Below are 22,063 nucleotides of genomic sequence, written 5' to 3'. Positions count from 1 at the left end.
CTAAGAGTCAAGAGAGGTAACAAGATAAGGTGGACAGAACCCTGGACGACCTGCCCCGTGTCCCATGCTTCAGTCCTGGATGTACAGATAGCCCATGAGCTAGATCTTTCTGGCAGGCTCCTGCAGATTAACATTCTAAAATCTCTCTCTTTACTTTGACTTTTTTCTGTTTCTCCCTTGCTACTTCCACACTTACTGATCCCCCCAGGAGACTAAAATGTATGCCAGAGCAGAAGATAGGGCATGCATTAATTTCAGAGTCTTTGTGTCTTGCAGTAAAATAGAAAATCTTGCATCTTAAGCCCTGTTTGTCCTGGGATGCTATATTTTTGTGGATTTTCTCCCATAAATAATGTTATTTTAAGAAAAGACTTGTTTTCTCTAATGTCCAAATGTTTGTTAAGATGGGGTGATGAGAGCATACGTTTCAGAGTTGGGAAGGTACTGCAGCTTTGTAGAATGACCGTGGGCAAGTTCCTTTGAAATTCCTCCCCAGAGCTGCTTCTCTGGCTCTGTCTACATAACTGCAGACTAGAAAATCTACTACCCTACAATCTGCCTATAGCACCTGCGCCATGCAGGGACCTCATACACCCATCTTATACTTCTTTTATGACAATTCCTATAATTAAGGTACTATTGTCCTCGTCTTACAGGTGGGGCAGCCAAAGAGCTTGCCTCAGGTTGTATAACTAGTGAGTAGCTTGGGGTACAGGACCCCAGCCACTCTTCCTCCATTCAGTCAAGTCACTAGGGTGGTTGCAGACTTTTATCTTTTGTGCTTTGGTGGTGATCTGGAAAATCCTCAGTTCTGGCTGTCCCCTATCCTAACCTCTATTTCTTCCTCTTAAAAAAAAGAGGAGTGGGCTTGGAATAGCTGGAGTTCCTGGGCCCTCAGGGGATCCAGGTAGCTGGGGTTGGGAGTCTGCAGACTGCATCTAATACGCAAGAAGCTCTCCCCAAACTGAGCTTTTGGCAAGGAAACGGCCACACAGGCCAAAGAAGACGTCAGCTCACGTGCTCTGGGCTGGAAGGATAGTAAGGCAGCTGCTTAGTAAGGCCTCACGCTGATCACAAGCTCCGATGAGCAATTATATATGTCTTTGATTAATAAAAAATGGGGCAATGAATGAATAGTTAATCAATGCAGTCTGGCGGGAAGGCTCTTTCAGAACCTGGGGGGTGGGGGTGAGGCAGGGAGTCATCTAAGGGGTCTTTGGGAGTGAAAATATGGGGCAGTCCTCCAGGGGATGGTTTCTGAAAAGCCCTCAGTCCTGGTTCTTGGCTTCCTGATTCTGTGGTTGGGATTTTCTTGGCAGCTCTGGGAGTGTGAAACTGGGAGAGACGGTTAAGCTGGTGAGCAAATAGGAAAAATATGTTCCCTGCCAACCCAGCGGTCAAGGCAAAATGCACAAATAGAGTGTGTGTGTCCCTATGCCCTCATGTGCTGTCTGTGTGTCCTCTGGGTGCTGTGTGTGACATTTTCCCTAGGTGGGCCTGAGCGAGTAACAGCATTCAACTAACTTGGTTAGGGGAGGCAGAGGCAAGGGGGCTGGGAGGCTGAAAGGCAGCGAGGAGGGAGGGAAAGACACCGCTGGGGTTCTAGGGGGTTCTAGAGGGAGAAGTTTCAAGAGGGAGAGGTAAAAAGGGCGCGGGAGGCTGTGAGCAAGGGAAAAGAAGAAGGAAGTGATGGAGAGTGGGAGGCCTGCCCCAGCCCCTTCCGGGCGGGCAGGAGGGGGCGGAGGCGAGCAGGGGACTGGGAGGGGCTGCGAGAGGCGCGAATGCGAACCTGGCCCGTGCGGAAAGGGCGCGGAGAGCCCCGGCGCGGAGCAGGCGGGTAGGGCGAAGGGTCCCCTTTCGGGCCCATGGGGCGCCGAGCGCAGCCTGGCCCCTCGGGCTCCTCTGCGGGGAGGGCGGGCCGCAGGCTGGAGCGGGGTGCGGAGGCTGGCGGGGAGCGGCCCCCGGAGGCTTTCCTGGTAGAAGTTGATGCGAGGAAGGGCGGCGGGGACCAGGTTTGCGAGTCCTAGGCGAGGGTCATGGGAGTTGGGGGTATTTCTGGCAGTAGAATGGCCTGCGTCGTGACTAAACTAGCCCTGTGACCTTGGGCAAGTTCCTGAAATCCGTGGGAGCTTTTGTTTCATTGTCAGTAAACTGAAGATAACACCAACTTGGCAGCGGGAGTTTGTGTCTTCTGTATGAAATCTCCCTGCCTCTGCACCTGGTTGAGTTGCTGTCATTATTTTAGGGGACGGTATTCAGAATTCGAGCGCAGGAGCTCCGCTTCTCCACCTGCTCCCGGGGAGCTATTGGGTAAGTCGTTTATCTCACCTGTGACTCCAAGTGGCCATCAAGACCTGCCTCTCTACTTGCCACGTGGTTACTCAAATGCAGTGCCTAAGATGATGTATTGGAGTATTTATTCCCCACATTTGCTGCCAGCGGCCATGATCATCCTACCTCTTAATGCACCTCACAAATAACTCTAGTCTACCTTTCCCTTTCCCGCAGGCCTCCTCTTCCAGCAGCCTCTATCTTTATTCTACAGGATCCAGAGAATCACCCGCTGATGGTTTTTGCCCAGGCCTGAAACAGAACCAGAGAGCTACGGGAAAGGAAGTGCTTGGCTTGCCAGAGGAATTTTCCAAGTGCTCAAACGCCAGGCTTACAGCGCCTGTGATCCGTCCAGGAGGACAAAGTGGGATTTGAAGATCCACTCCACCTCTGCTCATGGCGGGCCAGGGCCTGCCCCTGCACGTGGCCACACTGCTGACTGGGCTGCTGGAATGCCTGGGCTTTGCTGGCGTCCTCTTTGGCTGGCCTTCACTAGTGTTTGTCTTCAAGAATGAAGATTACTTTAAGGATCTGTGTGGACCAGATGCTGGGCCGATTGGCAATGCCACAGGGCAGGCTGGTAAGGGCAGGGATGACTTTTCTAAGGAAGTTAAGTCTGGTTCCCACGTGGTGGCAAGGAGCAGGAAGGACTCTGCCCCCTGCCCACCCCTCTTTCTATGATGAGAGGAAGGGTCAGCAGCTCTCACCCCACTTGATCTGGGAAGTGCCTGGGAGGGAGGCACCAGCTCCTGAGGGGTAATTAGGGGCAGCCACATTTCAACTCAGCTTAAGGGACAAGTTTGCGACCGACAAGCTGTCTGAGGTGGAGGGGAGCCCAGCCTGTGTGCTCATTTGGCAGGAAGGCTGGGATGCATGGGAGACCTTTTTTCTACTCCAGACTGCAAAGCCCAGGATGAGAGGTTCTCACTCATCTTCACCCTGGGGTCCTTCATGAACAACTTCATGACATTCCCCACTGGCTACATCTTTGACCGGTTCAAGACCACCGTGGCACGCCTCATAGCCATGTAAGTCCCAAAGGCCCAGCCCAGGCAAAGGTGGGTGAGAGGAATCCTTCAGGCAGCAGCCTAGCTTGGAGTGAAATCCAGAGTCAGACAGCCCGGCCACCCTGCCAGGCACCACACCTGCAGCTCGCTCCCAGCAGCTGTTAGGAACAGCCCCAGGCAGCGGGACTCTCTCTAGACTTGCCCACTTCACCACAGCCCCACTTCCATTTCCTTACCTCGTTCCCTGCTCTGCATAAATGTGGCTTCCCTATCACGTGCTGAACTGAGCCGGAGGCCAGGGTGACTTCCTGTAAGGGCTGGCTTGGAGCCAGGGTTACAAAATTAGCAAAACCTAAAATTGCTCTTCTCTTCCTTCACCCCAAGGATCCTTGTCCTCATCCCCTGCACAGCCTTACATCCAGGTTGCCCAGGCTTCATCCTCATCCTCCTCACCGCCCCCCCTCCCCACCCCAACAGCCAATTACTCCCTAGGGGCTTAGCTAATAGGAAGTTTCTTTGGTATTGCCACTGGTGGAATTTCAGGTCCCTTCTGACTGGAGGGGAGACTGTGGGGGTTTCCTGTGCAGATGAGTCAGAAGGTTCGGGACGTGATCTCACACACAGTGTGTTGCTGCATCCTAATCTCGTGCTCTGTGGCCAGGCTCAGTGGTAATCAGTGGCCTGCTGGGGGCTGATACAGCTCAGAGCAGGTGCTCCCAGGGAGGCACATGTGAGATTGGCTGTCAGAGAGAGAGACGGGAGGGCTGGCTGGGCCTGCCTTTCCGGAAATAGCCAGAGTAAAGACAGTCCCTTACAATTTAAGCCTTTGGATGCAGAATGACTGTACCTCAGTCCTTCTTGGTCCTTGGCTCCCTGCTACCTCCCCTTTCCTCCCCTTCCTTTGTCCCCTCCCTCTTCTCCAGCCTTAGGATATTGCTTTTTTTTTTTTTTACTCCATGCCTTACAAGACCCCCAAATGCTAAGGGAGCCTGATAACCTTGGGACTGTAGTCCTGAAATCATAGCACTCTGAGCTAGATCAGTCCGATCATTTCTTTTTATAGAAAAGGCTCCTGAGGCCCAGAGAAGGACAGCGCCTTGCCCAAGGTCACAGAGTGAGGAGGAGTTAGAACTCAAGGCCTTGATTTGCAGACCAGGCACTAACCCCTTTCTCCAAGGGGTTGGGCTGTTGGGGCTTCCAGGTGGGAGGACCTTCGCTTTGCCCATTCTGTCCTGGCTAAGTCCCAAGCCACTCACATCGTCAGCTGAGTTCATTGTCCAAGACTTTCCATGCTAGCCTTGGGCCTAAGAATGAGCAAAATGCACTGTCCATGAGGTCAGGACCACATCTCAATCTCATCGCGGCTTCTTGCGCCTGGTTTTGAGCCTGGGGCTCAGAGGCATCAGTGCCCGTTGCATCCCAGGCTGAGGGTGCGGTCAAGTCCTACACTTGTGGGCTGGCCGAGCAGAATCATGTTTTTTTCTCCCAGGTTTCTCCCTCCTTGACAATATTCTGCTTTTCCTGTTATGTGTTTCAGATTTTTCTACACCACCGCCACACTTATCATAGCCTTCACCTCTGCAGGTGAGTGCTGTCAGGTGGGTGGGAGGGATGCAAGCTCAGAGGCACCTGGTGGCTGGGGCAGGTGTGAGCAGAGGGCTATAGGCAAGACATACAGACCACATGGTTATTCAGAGATCTGCAGCTTGAAAGAATCCTGGAAGGATCTTGAGCTATTGCTGGTCTGTGAAAACAGTTTGTTGAGAAAATGTGAAAAGCAAGGATGATGGAGAGGGATTACTTCAGAGAGTAGAATTTATTCAAAACTTTACATCTGGCCAGGTGCAGTGGCTCACTCCTGTAATCCCAGCACTTTGGGAGGCTGAGGCGGGTGGATCATCTGAGGTCAGGAGTTCAAGACCAGCCTGGCCAACATGGTGAAATCCCTTCTCTACTAAAAAAAATACAAAAATTAGCTGGATGGTGGTGCGCGCCTGTAATCCCAGCTACTCAGGAGGCTGAGGCAGGAGAATTGCCTGAACCCAGGAGGCAGAGGTTGCAGTGAGCCGAGATCACACCATTGCACTCCAGCCTGGGTGACAAAGTGAGACTCTACCAAAAAACAAACAAAAAACCCTAAAAAACAAAACAACAACAAAAAACCTTTACATCCTTCTCCTATGTGTTAAAATGTTCTCTTTCTCTTTTTAATGAAATGATTATATGAATGACCATTTTGAAAATATCCTTACTTAGCAGGGTAAAAGTTGACAACCCTATTGTACTCAAAATCTTTGTTTTAAAATTTCACCAGTCTGTTAAGTCTGGAACTCCAATCTGGTTTATTTTCCACCACCCTTCCACCCATTACACAGAGGAGAAACTGAAGCCACAGCAGGACCCCTTGCAAAGACATGTCCATGGCCACAGAGAAAGCAAGTGGGAGGTGGGCCTGATGTGCAGGCCTCCTGATCCCTCACTCTTCTTTCTCTCATTGCCTTGGTTATGGTGGCCACGAGATGCCTCCCAATATTCCTTCCTAGTGTTAGACCCGTGGCTCAATTTTTGGTTTAGGAAAGAAAGTACATTACTCTTGTGTGTGTAAGCTATGCTAAAGCCGACAGCATCATGAGATTGTCTGCACTCATGCTGGGCAAACACAGAGGCTGAGTGTCTTTGTTCACACAGATCTCATGAGATGGCCCAGCACCTCAAACCAATTATTTCAAACCACTCTCCTTATCAAACCAGCATCATCTACTCTAAAAGCCTGTAAATGATTTTTAAGCAACTGAATGTGGAGGTGGTGGCTGGGTAATGTTTGACTCGTGCTTGCAAATCGTCTGAGCAACAATCCTCCTCTTCCTCCATAATATAGGGCTTTTCGGTTTTGAAAAAAGCATTGAGCCCATAAGGACTCTATTGTGAAAGGAGTCTCCAACCTTTAGTAATAGGAGAGATGTACGTTTTATAAAGACAGAAATTGAATGGTAAACTGTGTGAATACTCTAAAATTAGCTCTTGGCAGTGCTTCTTAAGGTATAGCACGGTAGTTAAGAGGATGTTAGGGGCACACGCATACTACGTGAACTACACTAACAAACATCAAATCACCTGGTAGAACAGCTATTCCCTTTTTATTTCTCTTTCAGTCCTTCTGATTTCATGAAAGAATGTCTTCATGTGGGGCCAGTGTGATTTTAACACTGATGGGAAGAGCAGGTCTTAGGCTTTGAACATTCTGAGGTCAAATGCATCCAGCTACAATTGAATAACATTGTTTTCCTTTCATTGTATTTATTTTGACAGTTACTTTCTATTCATGACAAGCAATGCCAGTGTTTTCATCTACAGTAGTGATATAAAGTGTCCTTTAAAAATAGATACTTTTTTGGATAAAAGTGAGTCAACTTAAAACATTTTAGCAAATAATAGGACAGGCATAGGTTGTGGCCAGAATAATGGTGGGCAGAAGTCTGGTTTGGGGAGGAAGAATTTGTCAAGGGTTCCCCTAGCCCAGCTCTTGAGCTTTTTTGCTGTGGTCTCACACTTACCAGACCTGTTATAACCATTTGTTTGCATGTCAGTCTATTTAAGGGCAAGGACTATCTGATTCATCTTGCATTTCCAGTGCCAAGCACAATGCCTGGCACCAAAGAAGTGCTCAGAGTTTAGTGAACAAAGAAAAGACCATGGTCCTTTTCTCACTCAGTTCTCATAGCACCTGAGACAGGAAGAGCAGGAACTGTTGTTCCCATTAAACAGATGATTGAAGCTCAAGGCCAATACCATGAATTAGGGAATGGGCTAGAGGGTTGAGCCAGGGACCTGAGTCCAGGGTCTTCTTTTCCAGGAGTGTCAAGGATGAAAGGGAGAGGCAGCTTGTGGTTTACTGAGGGAAGAGAGAGGTGGCTTCACTTAGAGCTCTGCCTCTGTCTGTAGACTTCCTGGCCTGCCACAGACTGAGGACCAACTTTGGTTGGGAAGAAGGTGGCTCAGAAGACTTCCACAGAGATATCTGGGGAAGCCTTGGCCGGTATCCTAAAAACCCTTGAAGGACGCTGGAACGCTGGCTAGAATTGGGGCCTGGATACCAGGATTGTTGGGAATTTGGAGCATGTGGGAGCAGAGTTTGGGGCTCCATGTTTGGGTTGCACTATGACACCACCCTACCTCTGACTTTGATGGTCCAGGCTCAGCCGTGCTGCTCTTCCTGGCCATGCCAATGCTCACCATTGGGGGAATCCTGTTTCTCATCACCAACCTGCAGGTGGGAGCCTTCCCTAATCCCAGGCACTCGGCAGGGTGGAGGGAAGGTGGAGGGAAGGAGAGACCCTTTTCTATAATTGGCTGCCTCAGATGGGGTTGGCCCAAGCTGAGGTGGGAGCTCTAGCGGTGGAGGGTGAGTTTGGGTATAAGGAGGGTCTGCCACATGCTGGGTGCTCAGGAAGTATCTGTTTCATGAATAAATAAGTGATCCAGGCTAGTCCTATCATCCCCAGATTGGGAACCTATTTGGCCAACACCGTTCGACCATCATCACTCTGTACAATGGAGCATTTGACTCTTCCTCGGCAGTCTTCCTTATTATTAAGGTAAATATAGCAACAGCCTACATTCACTGGGCACTTGTATATGCCAGACACTTGTCTTGTGAACCTGCATTATTTGTCTCCATCAACTCGGTGAGGTAGGTACTGTGTTACCCCCATTTTACAGATGAAGCATTTGAGTCTCTGAGGTTAAAAAGCTTGTTGAAGGTTCTGCAGCTAGTAGCCATGATACTGGAACTTGAACCCGGCCTTGTCGGTTCTAGAGCCTGAGCTTGTAACCGCTAAGCCCCTTCTTCAGACTTGCCCAAGCTTTTGTGGCAGTGGTCATAATGTGCTTGGGCCAGTGTTGGGTAGAGGCTGGGGGACCTTTAGAGTGGGGCGTTTGCTACTGTGAGCTTCTAGTTTGGACAAGAAGGTGGCAAGTGGCTAGTGGGTACAGCAGGGGCAGACACAGAGGCTTGTCCAGCTGTCCCAGTGGCTGATGTTGGGGTATCAGGGGATGAACTGTTGCCAAGGCTATTAGAGGTCAATCAACAACCATTCTGTCTTATTCATTGCGAACAGTTTTATCTGGGCAGTGACCCGCTTAGCCCAGGGGATGAATCCTGATTGATCAAAGCCAACCATGGCAATCCATTTACCCGTTGCTAGTGATAGGTGGAGGTCAGCATATGATCCAGTCCTTTTTAATGAGATAAAGGGAGTGTATATAGTGGAAGATTCAAGGGGACTTTTCTTTCCTGACGGAAGGTGAAAGCAGAGTAAAAACAAAGTCTTCCTCATTGAATGTTGCGGTGTGAGGATGTGATAGCTGGAGTTGTGGCAACCATGCTTCAATTATGAGGCAGCAAGCTGGAGGACTAAAGCCAGCACACCACAGATGGCTGAGTGAAAGGAAGGGAAGAGTGTGGATCTCAAGCCATCCAACCTGGGACTTCTCTCTGGGCTTAGTGTTAGCTCACAGGCAGTTGGCACTGCCTGCAGGTTATGGGGGCAGAGAAGAGGATCTCTGGCAGTCACCACCCAGACATGAGTCTAGCTTAGTCCCATAAGCTTTGGAGGTTTGGAGGGTTATGCAGAGACTGAGCCCCTGAGGCACTCAAGCCTTTCTACTCCTGGCATAAGAGTCACTTTCTGGGTTCTCCCTCCTTCCCCTGGAGAACCCAGATGGCTGCCTCATCTTTCTTTCCTCTCTCTTTTTTTTTTTTTTTTTTTTTTATTATTGAGTTGGAGTCTCACTTTGTCTCCCAGGCTGGAGTGCATTGGTGGGATCTTGGCTCACTGCAATCTCTGCCTAGTGGGTTTAAGCAATTCTCCTGCCTCAGCCTCCTGAGTAGCTGGGACTATAGGCGTGCCACCACACTCAGCTTATTTTTGTATTTTTAGTAGAGATGGGGTTTCGCCATGTTGGCCAGGCTGGTCTTGAACTCTTGACCTCAAGTAATCCGCCTTCCTTGACCTCCCAAAGTGCTGAAATTACAGGCATGAGCCACCATGCCCAGCCTCTCTCCTGTCTCTCTAGAGTTGGAAGGGGAAAGGGAGCAGGAACAGGAATTCTTAGTTTAATCTGACTTTGCTGCTGCTTACTCTGTCAATTTATTGAGCAATTCACTGCACCTCTCTGGACCTCAACGTCACTCTCTGTAAAATGGGAGGAGGTTGGGCTAGATCGGTGGTTTTCAAACTGAGCTGTTGAGGAACTTAGGAATTCTCTTTGATGTCATACCAGTCACCAAGGAGAATAAAGAGGGAGATGACTGGCAAGCTCCCCATTGGTGTGTTTTGTAAGATGAATTTTTGTGTAAAATTTTCTTTGAACAAAAGGCCTTTGCTGTCGTTGGGGGAAAAAAGGCACTGGGCTAGAAAATCTCTAGGGAGCCACACAAGGAGGCTCCACCGGCTGTGGGGATGGGTCATATGAGGACTCCTCTACTGCCGGGTGTGTCTTGGGGTGGGTGGGGGCATGTGTGTACCAGGTGTCCCTAATCAGCTTACAGGATGGTAGGTGATGGCTTGTACTAGGACTCCTTAGAAAACAGGGTTCCAGCCCCTGCCTCTTCTGCTGATGTTTTTGTATGCAATAAAATATACATAACATAAAATTTACTATCTTAACCTTTTTTTTTTTTTTTTGAGACAGAGTCTCGCTCTGTTGCCCAGGCTGGAGTGCGGTAGCAGGATCTTGGCTCACTGCAACCTCCGCCTCCCGGGTTCAAGCGATTCTCCTGCCTCAACCACCCGAGTAGCTGGGATTACAGGTGCGTGCCACCATGCCCCACTAATTTTTGTATTTTCAGTAGAGACGGGGTTTCACCATGTTGGCCGGGCTGGTCTGGAACTCCTGGCCTCAGGTGATCTGCTTGCCTCAGCCTCCCAAAGTACTGGGATTACAGGCATGTAATCATGTAATCATATCCTCTCACCTCAGCCTCCCAAGTAGCTGGAATTACAGGCATGCACCACCACGCCCAGCTGATTTATTTATTTATTTTTAGTAGAGATGAGGTCTTGCTGTTTCCCAGGCTGGTCTCAAGCTCCTGGACTCAAGCAATCCTCCTGTCTTGGTCTTCTAAAGCACTAGAATTACAGGCAGGAACCACTGAGCTCGGCCCTGCATAGTGCTCTTAAAGTTCATCCATGTTGCAGCATGTGTCAGAATTTCTTTCCTTTCCTTTTTTTTTTTTTTTATTTGGAGGCAAGGTCATGTTTCATTGTCCAGGCTGGGATGCAGTGGCCCAGTCATGGCTCACTGCAGCCTCAAACTTCTGGGCTCAAGAAATCCTCCCACTCAGCCTCCTGAGTAGCTGGGACTACAGGTGTATGCCACCACACCCAGCTAATTAAGTAAAAATTTTGTAGAGAAGGGGTGAGGGTCTCACTATGTTGTCAAGGCTGGTCTTGAACTGGGCTCAGGTGATCCTCATGCGTCCCAAAGTGCTGGGATTGTAGGTGTGAGCCAGCATGGTTGCCTCTTTCCTTTTTTAAGGCTGAATAATATTCCATTGTGTGTATAGATCACATTATGTTTAGCTATTCATCTGCTGATGGACCCTTAGTTTGCTTCCATCCTTTGGCTATTGTGAATAGTGCTGCTGTGAACGTGGGTGTGACACTGACTTTTTCCTTCTCCTTCTGCAGCTTCTTTATGAAAAAGGCATCAGCCTCAGGGCCTCCTTCATCTTCATCTCTGTCTGCAGTACCTGGCATGTAGCACGCACTTTCCTCCTGATGCCCTGGGGACACATCCCATACCCACTGCCCCCCAACTACAGCTATGGGTAAGGACTATCTGGTGATTGTGGGCCAGAGCCCCTCATTGGCCCTAGGGTGGGATGGACAGGGCAAAGCAAACCTATCACAGGAGAGGAGGAGGACTGGAGCAGTGCATCTGTTAGCTATTGCTGCATAACAAACTGTCTCAAAACTCAGCAGCCTAAAATGTTAAGCATTTATTATTTTTCACAGGTCTGTGGGTAGCTGGCTAGTTCCGCTGATCAGGGCCAGATGTAGATGATTTTGACAGGGCTCATTCATGCATCTGATCATTTGGAGGATTACATGGGGGCTGGCTATGCTAGGATGGCCTCACTCACATAGGTTTGGAGTGACAGGGATGCCTGGGTCACGTGGCTGTCATCCTCCAGCAAGCCAGCGTGGGCTCATTCACACCGTGATTTCAGGGTTCTGAAAGAGTGCAGAAATGCACAAGCGTTCTTGAGGTTTAGGCTTGGAATTGGCACAACCACTTCTGCTGCATTCTTTTGGCTGAAGCAGTTCACAAGGCTGGCCCAGATTCAGGGCATGGGGAAATAGAGCTGCAGTCTCATTCAAATTGGGGGAAATACAGAGGAGGTGAAGAAATGTGATCATTTTTGCAGTCATTTGCCACAAGGAGTAGAGGAAGGGCATTCCTTTGCTGCTCACTTACTAATTGTCAGACCCCATGTGCTCTCTGATTTCATCCTCACAATAATCCTCTGAGATATCCTTATCTCCATTTTCTAAATGCAAAAAATGAGGCTCAGAAGGGTTAAGTCTGAGCCATCTTTCTGTTGCTAGGAAGAGGCAGAGCTGGGATTTGAACCTGGGCCTGCCCTACTCTTTTCATGCTTCCTAAACTTTGCTGCTTATTAGAATCACTAGATTCACATAGAGATCTTAGAAAAGGAAGCCTGGCTCTCACCTCCAGACATTCTGATTTAACTGGTCTGGTCTGCAACCTGGGCATCAGGGTGGCTAAAAGGTGATTCCAAAGTGCGGTGGAATGTGGGATTCACCATACTATTCCCTCCAGTCTGAGTCTTAGGTTCGGCTCACAGTCCTTGGCCTTGCTGGTGGGGCTTTTGTTTCCATAGCCTGTGCTCTGGGAATGGCACCACAAAGGAAGAGAAGGAAACAGCTGAGCATGAAAACAGGGAGCTACAGTCAAAGGAGTTCCTTTCAGCGAAGGAAGGTGAGCCCTGCTGGCTAACCCATCTGTCCTCCAGACCCAAGCCTCTCCTTGTGCCTTTCCTGGCCCCTCACCTCCAGAGCTCCCCCAGGGACCCAGAATCAGGAAAGGCAGGACAGAAAAAGGGCCTTAGGCATCTTCCCAACCCTCTCACTTAATGGAGGGTCCAGGGCTTTCGTCTCTTTTCTGTCCCTCTTTTCTCTATTTCGCATCCTATCACTTCCCCACCCCTTGAAGCCCGCCTTCCATGGGTTGCCTTCCCTTCCCCCCACTCCTCGGTTCTGCCCTCTTCTGTGATGCCATTGCACTAAGTCTGGTACAGTGCCCCCATTTCTCCAGGTCTCCTGGGTCCGCCCTCTCTTATTGTCCCAACTCTATCACTGCTTCCTTTCCTTCCTCTCTGTTCCGCGTCTTTGGTTACACACATCACAAACCGCAGCTAGCTACAGTAGAAATAAGAACGGGGTGGGAGAGGAGATGGGAGATGCAGGTCGAAGGACAAAAAGGAGCAGATGAGCAGGATGAACAGGCCTAGAGATCTAATGCACAGCACGAAGACTGTAGGTCATCAAACTGCATTGTGTTTGGGACTTTCCTAAACAAGTAGATTTTAACTGCTCTTGCCACAAAACAGGTAGAAATGTGAGATGATGGATATGTTAATTTGCTTAACTGTAGTAACCATCTTAGTAGCTATATGTATCCTATGACCTCATATTGTATATCTTAAATATACAGAATAAGATTTTTTTGTTTTTATTTTTACCATCTGACAATTGGATCCAAAACATGTATTTATTTATTTATTTTAAAGAAAGAAGAATAGGGTTCTGGGAAGCTTCCAAAATCAAGGGAGGACATTGAAATTGCCAGGGTGTAGGACCTATTTTAGATTAAGTCCGTCCTAATCTAAACTCATGGCCGGTCTGCCTTGTTAGGAGGAACCATCTCATTGGTTAACCTTGAGAGAGGAAGAGAACACTGAATTCACAGTCCCATCTGGACCATGAAGATTAGGGTAGAGGAAGATTTCCCAAAGAAACTCAGGATACTGGTATCAAAAGAAAGGGAGGTGCTGAGGAGCAGGTTAGAACAGAGTATCCACACTCATTCTCCTCTCCCTTCTGACTTTCTCCTCTCCTTGTCGTTCCTTTCACCTTTCTTGCTGAGAAAGATCAGGAAGGTATTACTGCAAGAAGTGTCATTGACCAGGCTGTGAGAGACAGATCGGATTTCAATAGACAGAGAAGAACACAGAGGGTCATCCAAGGTGGTAGGGCCAACATGACAAAGCAGGGAGGTGGGGATGTGTGAGTCCGAGGCAGGTGCAGAGCATGCCGGGTGAGTTCTGGGAGCCAAGGGTAGAAGGTGGGCCCGGATCTGAAATGTTCCATTGAAGCCTCCACACTCCCCATCCTACCTGTCCACTTTCCTCGTAATTCACGTCCAGATCCTCCTCTCCCCATTAGAGACCCCAGGGGCAGGGCAGAAGCAGGAACTCCGCTCCTTCTGGAGCTACGCTTTCTCTCGGCGCTTTGCCTGGCACCTGGTGTGGCTGTCTGTGATACAGTTGTGGCACTACCTCTTCATTGGCACTCTCAACTCCTTGCTGACCAACATGGCCGGTGGGGACATGGCACGAGGTATGTGGTAGGGCTGGGAGGTAGCCCATCTGCATGTCCCAGCTGGGAACACAGAGCCTCCCAGCAGGGCTGTACACACCAGAGGAGGGTCTGATGGTGTGGGGAGGAGGGACGTGCAGACAAGGGTAAGGTGGGAGAGTCCCTGCCTGGAAGGGAGTTTTGGAAACTTCTCATCAACCAACCTCTCTCTTCCTTCTGCAGTCAGCACCTACACAAATGCCTTTGCCTTCACTCAGTTCGGAGTGCTGTGTGCCCCCTGGAATGGCCTGCTCATGGACCGGCTTAAACAGAAGTACCAGAAGGAAGCAAGAAAGACAGGTGAGATGCGGGGGAGGGCAGGGGCTGGTCAGGGAACCAGGAAGGGAGGTCTTCATTTACCCCATGACATCTTCTCTCGCTCTTTTTTTTTTTTTTTTTGTGATAGAGTCTTACTCTGTTGCCCAGGCTGGAGTGCAGTGGTGTGATCTCAGATCATTGCAGCCTGCACCTCCTGGGTTCAAGAGATTCTCCTGCCTCAGCCTCCCAAGTAGCTGGGATTACAGGCGTGTGCCACCATCCCCCACTAATTTTTGTCTTTTTAGTAGAGATGGGGTTTCACCACGTCAGGCTGGTCTTGAACTCCTGACCTCAGGTGATCTGCCCACCTCAGCCTCCCAAAGTGCTGGGATTACAGGCGTGAAGCACCATGCCTGGTCTTCTCTTTTGTTCTTAACCCTGTCTAGTTGCACTCATTCGTTCATTAAAACACTAGTCACTGAGTGATAGTTATGTGTCAGCCATGGTGCCAGACACCAGGGATTCAATGACAGACAAGATAGATGTGTTCTTTTTCTCAAGGTATTCTTAGTCTAGAGGGTGGAGAAAGGCAGGTAGTCAGGCAGTTATAATCCGTGAAGCAAACCCACAGGGGGCCATGGGGGGCACAAAGAAGCGCACATAATCTGTTCTAGGTGAGGATGGGATTGGTGTCAGGGAAGGCTTCCTGGAGGAAATGGCACCTAAGCCAAGACCTGAAGGATGAGTAAGGAGGGAGGAGATGAAGAGGTGGGGCCTTGGAGAGTGGCCCAGGAGCACAGTGGGGTCAAAATGGTGAATGAGAGAGTGAAACATTGAGGAATCTGGGCAGATGAGTCGGGCTGGCTAGGGCACAGAGCACTGGGGAATCTTAGGGAAGTGGCTGGAGAGAGAGAGGTAAGAAGGGGTCAGGCTGTTTACCACATCAGGGAGTTTTGGCCTGATCCTTGGACCTGGTTGGAGGAGTAGAGGTATGCTGAGGTATTTTAACCTGCTGGGTCAGGAGGGACAAAAGTAGACTAACATTTTGCATACTTATTTCATCTATCCCTTCCTCCACCCATGCACCTACTTCTCCCACACCTGCTAGAGTTTTCAAAGCAAATCTCAGACATCGTATCATTTCATCCGTAAATATTTCTCTATACCCATAAATGTATCTCTAACAAATAAGGCCTCTTTTACTTAAACATCACCATAAAATCATGATCACACCTAAAAAATAACAATAATTTCTTCATATCATCTACTGTGCAGTCACTGTTCAAATTCCTCCAATCATTTCAAATACATCCTTTTACAGTTGGTTTGTTCCAATTAGGATCCATGCCTGGTCCATGCAGTGTATTTGGTTGCTGTGTCTTCTATAGCTTTTAAAATCTAGAACAGTCCCCCCCCCCCCAACCTTTTCTTGTTTATTTGTTGAAGAAACTGGGTCATTTCCCCATATTTTGGATTTGGCGTTGTTTTAATGTGTCATTTAAAAGTATTCCTTTCCTTGGGTATTTCCTGTAAACAGCAGGATTAGAAGCTTGGAGGAAACGCAGTTTAATTTTTTTTTTTTTTTGCCGTGGATAACTCAGCGGTAGAGCTATGGGTTTCCTCTGTTCTCCTGTCAGCAGCCCCTGGTGTCTGTTGTCTTGTTACGATGTTAAGATTGATCAACTGGTTTAGACATTGCGAGTCTGATCCATCCACTATAAAGTTTCCCATCAACCATATACTTAGTGATTTTAGGAGCCATTAATGATCAATGCCTAGGCCCATTATTTCATTAGGATCGCAAAAGGATGCTTTTCTTTTCTTTCTTTTTTTTTTTTTGAGACAGAGTCTCACTGTGTTGCCTAGGCTGGAGTGCAGTGGCGTAATCTCAGCCTACCGTGACCTCCGCCTCCCAGGTTCAAGCGATTCTCCTGCCTCAGCATCCCGAGTAGCTGGCATTACAGGCGCCCACTACCTGGCTAATTTTTGTATTTTTAGTAGAGATGGGGTTTCACCATGTTGGCCAGGCTGGTCTCAAACTCCTGATCTCCGGTGATCCACCTGCCTCGGCCTCCCAAAATGCTGGGATTACAGCCACTGCCCCTGGCCAAAAGGATGATTTTCTATTTCTATCTTCTGCTTTTAATCACTAGAATTCTTCTAGAAAGAAAAACATTCCTTACTATTTTGTTACCCAGAAATAAATGCTTGGTTTACACATTTATTTACCAGTTTGAAATCTGAGTTGGTGCCCTAGTGACCTTCAGGGATGGCTACTAATTGTTTATTTTATAATATTTCATTTTAAAATATATTTGACATGTTTTAATCTGTTCTGTCATGATTCTTCTTGATGCTCAAATTGTCTCACCTTTGGCCATTGAAAACTTTACCAACCCAGAATCTGTGTCTTTTAGATGAAATCACATTATTTCTAGAGAGTTTCCTTACTTTCTAACACAATTAAATGTTCAGGTCCATTTCACTAGGTGTGTTTCTTGTCCTAGACATGAAATTGTCATTTTTCCCAACTAGCCCTGGGTTTCTTTAATTGGAAATGGTAGAGACTACAGTCTGGATGCTGAGGTTTCTTATTGCTCCTGGGTTGTCACTGCTTTTGGGTTTTGGATAGAGTTAACATATATATAATTTTTTATAAGAAAAATATCATAAATAATACTGATATTTTTATTCAAATTTTTATTTCCTTGATTTTACATTTGTAGCCCTTTCTCTTCCTCTGATAATCTTGGTTCCTAACATATGCATATATAAATGTACATACACATATATAGTATTTTAAATATAATTACTGGTTTTACCAATATTGATGTTACTTGATAACAATACAATTGCTAAATACTGTTGCTACTTCTTTGTTTCCTTTTTTCTGTCCTTCCTTATTCCTTTCTCATCCTTAGGATATATCCCATTAGAGATGTACAGTCAAATTGCCATATTTTCTTTTTTATTTTTAGGGATGAGGTCTCACTCTGTTGCCCAAGCTGGAGTACAGTGGTACGATCATGGCTCACTGCAGCCTTAACCTCCTGGGCTCAAGCGATCCTCTCCCTTCAGCCTCCCAAGTAGCTTGGACTACAGGCAGGCACTACCGTGTCTGGCTAATTTAAAATAATTTTTTTTTTTTTTTTGTAGGGGAAGGGTCTTTGTTGCCCAGGCTGATGTCTAACTCCTGGACTCAAGCAATCCTCTTGCCCTGGCCTCCCAAAGTGTTAGGATTGTAGGTGTGAGCCACCACACTGGGCCAAATTACTGATTTTAAGGGTCACTAATTTGGTATAGAGTTATGTTCATTGGTTTCATTTTATTTTGTTTCTGATTTTTAAAGATTGTTTTACTTGTTTTCTTCCTATTATTATTTTATTTTATTTGTAAAACATTTACATATCAGACATTTACATTTTCCCAAAGGTAAAACTGTGAAACAAGATATATTCAAAGAAGTTTACTTTCCCTCTCTGTTTCTTGTACCCCTTTTCCTCTTCTTTAGGTAACCATTTTTATTTTTTTAAATATAAACATTGTGTAGGTGTATATACATGAATTAGTCGGTTTTCATGCTGCTGATAAAGACCTATCTGAGACTGGGAAGAAAAAGAGGTTTAATTGGACTTACAGTTCCACATGGCTGGGGAGGCCTCAGAATCATGGCAGGAGGTGAAAGGCACTTCTTACATGGTGGTGGCAAGAGAAAAATGAGGAAGAATCAAAAGTGGAAACCCCTGATAAACCCATCAGATCTCGTGAGATTTATTCACTATCACAAGAATAGCGTGGGAAAGACTGGCCCCCATGATTCAGTTACCCTCCCCCACTGGGTCCCACCCACAATACGTGGGAATTCTGGGAGATAGAATTCAACGTGAGATTTGGGTGGGGACACAGCCAAACCATATCAATACATTTCCCTCTCTTTTAGATAAAAGGTAGTATACTGTATACACTATTCTGCAGAGTTTTTTTTTTGATGTAACTCTATCCTGAGGGTGCTCTGTAGCAGGGACCTCTCATGCCTTTTAACCACTGCCTGGGTCTCCATTACATGGCTGCAGCGTAGTTGCCACAGCATTCCTGTACTGATGACTATTTGGATTGTTTCCAGTCTTTTGCTATTACCAGTAGTGTTACAAAGACGATCTGGCTACATGTTCAGGGCGGGGAGGGGCAGATGTGTAGCCTGTCAGGAGGGCATTGCAGTAATCCATGACTGAGTTAATGGTGGTTTAAAGCTAGGATGAGTCAGTGGGGTTGGAGAGAAGTGGGCACATTTGAATGATATGTAGGAGGTGAATGATCAGCATTATTGATGAATTTGAGGTGGGGCATGTGGGGAAAGGATTCGAGGATGACTCCCAGGTTTCTGTTGGGACAGTGGATGGATAGTGGCTCCTCCCCTTTTTCCAATCTTCCTTGGCTCTTTGCTGACTTCTGTTGGGTTGGCCTACAGAGAGCTTCTTTTTCCTCTCTGTTCGCCCAGGTTCCTCCACTTTGGCGGTGGCCCTCTGCTCGACGGTGCCTTCGCTGGCCCTGACATCCCTGCTGTGCCTGGGCTTCGCCCTCTGTGCCTCAGTCCCCGTCCTCCCTCTCCAGTACCTCACCTTCATCCTGCAAGTGATCAGCCGCTCCTTCCTCTATGGGAGCAACGCGGCCTTCCTCACCCTTGCGTAAGTGGCCTTGGGGCGGGCTCTGTGGAGACGGACACACTGGGGCAAAGAGAAGCTGGAGGTAAAGAAATTGGGATGCAAGGCGGGGCCTGGAGGCAGTCAGGTGCGGGAGACTGGGTTTGGGGGCAGGTGTGGAGGGGGTGAGACCAGAGGTGGTGGGAAGGATAGAACATTCATGCACTTGAGCCTTTACATCTGCGGTGCCCTCTCCCTCTGTTTTCTACCTGGTGAACTCGTATTCATCCTCTGAGGCCCACTTCTGTTTCAGTTCTCCAGGGAAGAGATGGAAAAGTGTCTTCCCTTCTTTGTGCCCTTAGTACTCTAGTCTTACTTCCTTTGCTAGTGCGTGCATTGTCTGGCATGCCATCCATTTACATGCCTGTCTTTTCTTCCCTGGTGCAGCCTGCAGGAAGGTCCTGTCTGTTTGTCCAGGGCCCCGCATGTGCCTTCTCTGGGTTCTGTGGGTCAAATGTCTGAGCAGAGCTGAAGAGGGAAAGGCCAGACAGGTGTGGCTGGAGGGCAGGCCTAGGACAGGGGAGCTGGGGACAAGCGGCCGACAGCCCCCAGAGGCCAGGCTCCTGCTTGGAGGGAGGGTCCCTGAAGCTCACTGGAACCCCTGTGGTTTCTCTCCCCAGTTTCCCTTCAGAGCACTTTGGCAAGCTCTTTGGGCTGGTGATGGCCTTGTCGGCTGTGGTGTCTCTGCTCCAGTTCCCCATCTTCACCCTCATCAAAGGCTCCCTTCAGAATGACCCATTTTACGTGAGTACTGGGAGGATGGGGATCCCTGGCAGGAGGCCTGGGCCTTAGGCCTTGGCTGCCCCAAATCTGGCTGTGATGGCCTGGGTATGTAGCATGGTGCAGCTTCCCAAAGGGTCTGTGTTATTCAAGTATTTGGGGCAAAAGTATTAGTGTGTGTGGGGAAACAGACATTCTGGAGTAGGGTGGGGAATTCTCACGAAACTTCAAGCAAAATCCTGAGACCTCAAAGGTGTGGTGAGTGCAGGCCCACCCTGGCCTCTGCCCTAGGCCCACGCAGAGTTTCCACAGTTGGCCCCAGGGACAGGAGCTCTGTGCTTTCACCTCTGTGTCCTTACACCTGGAGGGATGCTCTGAGGTCCTGCTCTAGGAGGTGGGCATGAGTCTCCTGCTCTTTGCAGAAACTGAGGCTCAAAGAGGTTACTTATGTGTTCAGAGGCACCAGCTAAGGAGCAAAAGTCAACTTTGAATTCTGTGTTTTGACCACTGTACAGCTCTATTTGCCTCATTTTTTATTTTTAAAGCAGCAAATCTTAGAGTAGGAGTTTAAATCCATCACTTGGAGAAAAGAAAGACTAAATGTTTTTTGTTTTTGTTTTGGAGACACGATCTTGCTTTGTCACCCAGGCTGGAGTGCAGTGGCACAATCTCGGCTCACTGCAGCCTCGATCTCCTGGACTTAAGCGATCCTCTCATCTCAGCCTCCTGAGTAGCTGACACTACAGGCATGTGCCACCATGCCAAGCTTATTTTATTTTATTTTTTTGATAGACACTGGGGTTTCGCTATGTTGCCTGGGCTGGTTTTGAATTCCTGGCCTCAAGCGATCCACCCGCCTCTGCCTTCCAAAGTGCTGTGATTACAGGCGTGAACCACTGTGCATGGCCAAAAGAGTAAACTTGAAATCTGAGGCGAATGACTTGATTGTGACATCAGGTGACCTAGTAATCAGCTGTGTATTCTAGCTGGTGCCTCTACCAGCTTCCCATGTGACCTTGAACATGTCATTGAATGCTCGCTAGGCCTCTGTTTCTTTATCTGTGAAATGGGCTTGATATTCCTCCTCTACCCCACCCGATAGTGCAGAATGAAAAGTAACTGAAAGTCCTTCCTCCAGGGCACCATAGTGTCTGGGTGAAAAGTAGAATATAAACTCGGTAGACTTCTGGTCCCTTCATTGGTCATGGAATGGACCAGTGCTTGCTTCATTGAGCAACAGTTCTGTTGTTCAGAATTCCTGGATTTCACCTCACTTCTGCTCTCCCTGCAGGTGAATGTGATGTTCATGCTTGCCATTCTTCTGACATTCTTCCATCCCTTTCTGGTATATCGGGAATGCCGTACTTGGAAAGAAAGTCCCTCTGCAATTGCATAGTTCAGAAGCCCTCACCTTTCAGCCCTGAGGATGGTTTTGTTCATCTTCCACCACCTTTGAGGACCTCGTGTCCCAAAAGACTTTGCCTATCCCAGCAAAACACACACACACACACACACACACACAGACACAAAATAAAGACACACAAGGACGTCTGAGCAGCAAGAAAAGAATCTCAGTTGCCAAGCAGATTGATATCACACAGACTCAAAGCAAAGGCATATGGAACTTCTTTATTTCAAAACAGGAGTGTCTCCTTGCACTTAGCCTTGGCAGACCCTTGACTCCAGGGGAGATGACCTGGGGGAGGAAGTGTGTCAACTATTTCTTTAGGCCTGTTTGGCTCTGAAGCCTATATGTGCCTGGATCCTCTGCCACGGGTTAAATTTTCAGGTGAAGAGTGAGGTTGTCATGGCCTCAGCTATGCTTCCTGGCTCTCCCTCAAGAGTGCAGCCTTGGCTAGAGAACTCACAGCTCTGGGAAAAAGAGGAGCAGACAGGGTTCTCTGGGCCCAGTCTCAGCCCAGCCACTGATGCTGGATGACCTTGGCCTGACCCTGATCTGGTCTCAGAATCACTTTTCCCATCTGTAAAATTGAGATGAATTTTGGTGTTGAAAGTTCTTCCTGGAGCAGATGTCCTAGAAGGTTTTAGGAATAGTGACAGAGTCAGGCCACCCCAAGGGCCATGGGAGCCAGCTGACCTGCTTGACCGAAGGATTTCTGACAGACCATCTTTGGGGATGTTTTCAAGAAGGGATATAAGTTATTTACTTTGGGCATTTAAAAGAAAATTTCTCTCGGGAATAATTTTATAGAAAAATAAAGCTTCTGTGTCTAAGGCAACTACTGTTTCCATCTCTCTAGGCTTTGGGCCTGGGCTGTGTGTGTGTGTGTGTGTGTGTGTGTGTGTGTTTGTGTGTATGTGTATGTTTCTGAGGAGGCCCTACCCTGGCATGAGAAGAGGGTAGGGAATCTGGCTACACATC

General features: G+C 48.1%; 1 protein-coding gene across 18 annotated transcripts; it reads left to right on the top strand.

Moving 5' to 3' along the window:
- The first annotated feature begins 1,409 nt into the window (after positions 1–1,409).
- On the top strand, positions 1,410–21,920 carry SLC43A3 (solute carrier family 43 member 3). Of its 18 annotated transcripts, none has more exons than XM_016920896.4 (14): positions 1,410–1,491; positions 2,246–2,310; positions 2,546–2,911; positions 3,230–3,359; positions 4,876–4,922; positions 7,532–7,608; positions 7,841–7,933; positions 11,030–11,169; positions 12,247–12,344; positions 13,811–13,984; positions 14,186–14,302; positions 18,759–18,945; positions 19,581–19,704; positions 20,972–21,920. In XM_016920896.4, exons 3-14 carry the CDS (start codon positions 2,728–2,730, stop codon positions 21,074–21,076), a joined length of 1,476 nt encoding a protein of 491 aa, XP_016776385.2. In that variant the 5' UTR covers positions 1,410–1,491; positions 2,246–2,310; positions 2,546–2,727; the 3' UTR covers positions 21,077–21,920. The 18 variants fall into 18 exon arrangements, with proteins under 18 accessions (XP_016776385.2, XP_063640089.1, XP_063640082.1 ...); XM_063784019.1 differs by having other exon boundaries at positions 1,418–1,491; positions 2,509–2,911; XM_063784012.1 differs by having other exon boundaries at positions 1,474–1,491; positions 3,191–3,359.
- Positions 21,921–22,063: the final 143 nt, after the last annotated feature.

The sequence above is a fragment of the Pan troglodytes genome, chromosome 9, assembly GCF_028858775.2.
Source record: "Pan troglodytes isolate AG18354 chromosome 9, NHGRI_mPanTro3-v2.0_pri, whole genome shotgun sequence".
NCBI classification, from domain to species: Eukaryota; Metazoa; Chordata; class Mammalia; order Primates; family Hominidae; genus Pan; species Pan troglodytes.
This window is presented reverse-complemented; position numbering and strand designations above follow the sequence as displayed.

Bases quoted from the DNA above. Each gene is read 5' to 3' on its own strand.
- SLC43A3 (XM_063784012.1), top strand. From the start codon at position 2,728: ATGGCGGGCCAGGGCCTGCCCCTGCACGTGGCCACACTGCTGACTGGG. The intron at 7,934-11,029 runs GTAAATATAGCA...CTCCTTCTGCAG, and splicing joins CAGTCTTCCTTATTATTAAG to CTTCTTTATGAAAAAGGCAT. The intron at 19,705-20,971 runs GTGAGTACTGGG...CTCTCCCTGCAG, and splicing joins TTCAGAATGACCCATTTTAC to GTGAATGTGATGTTCATGCT.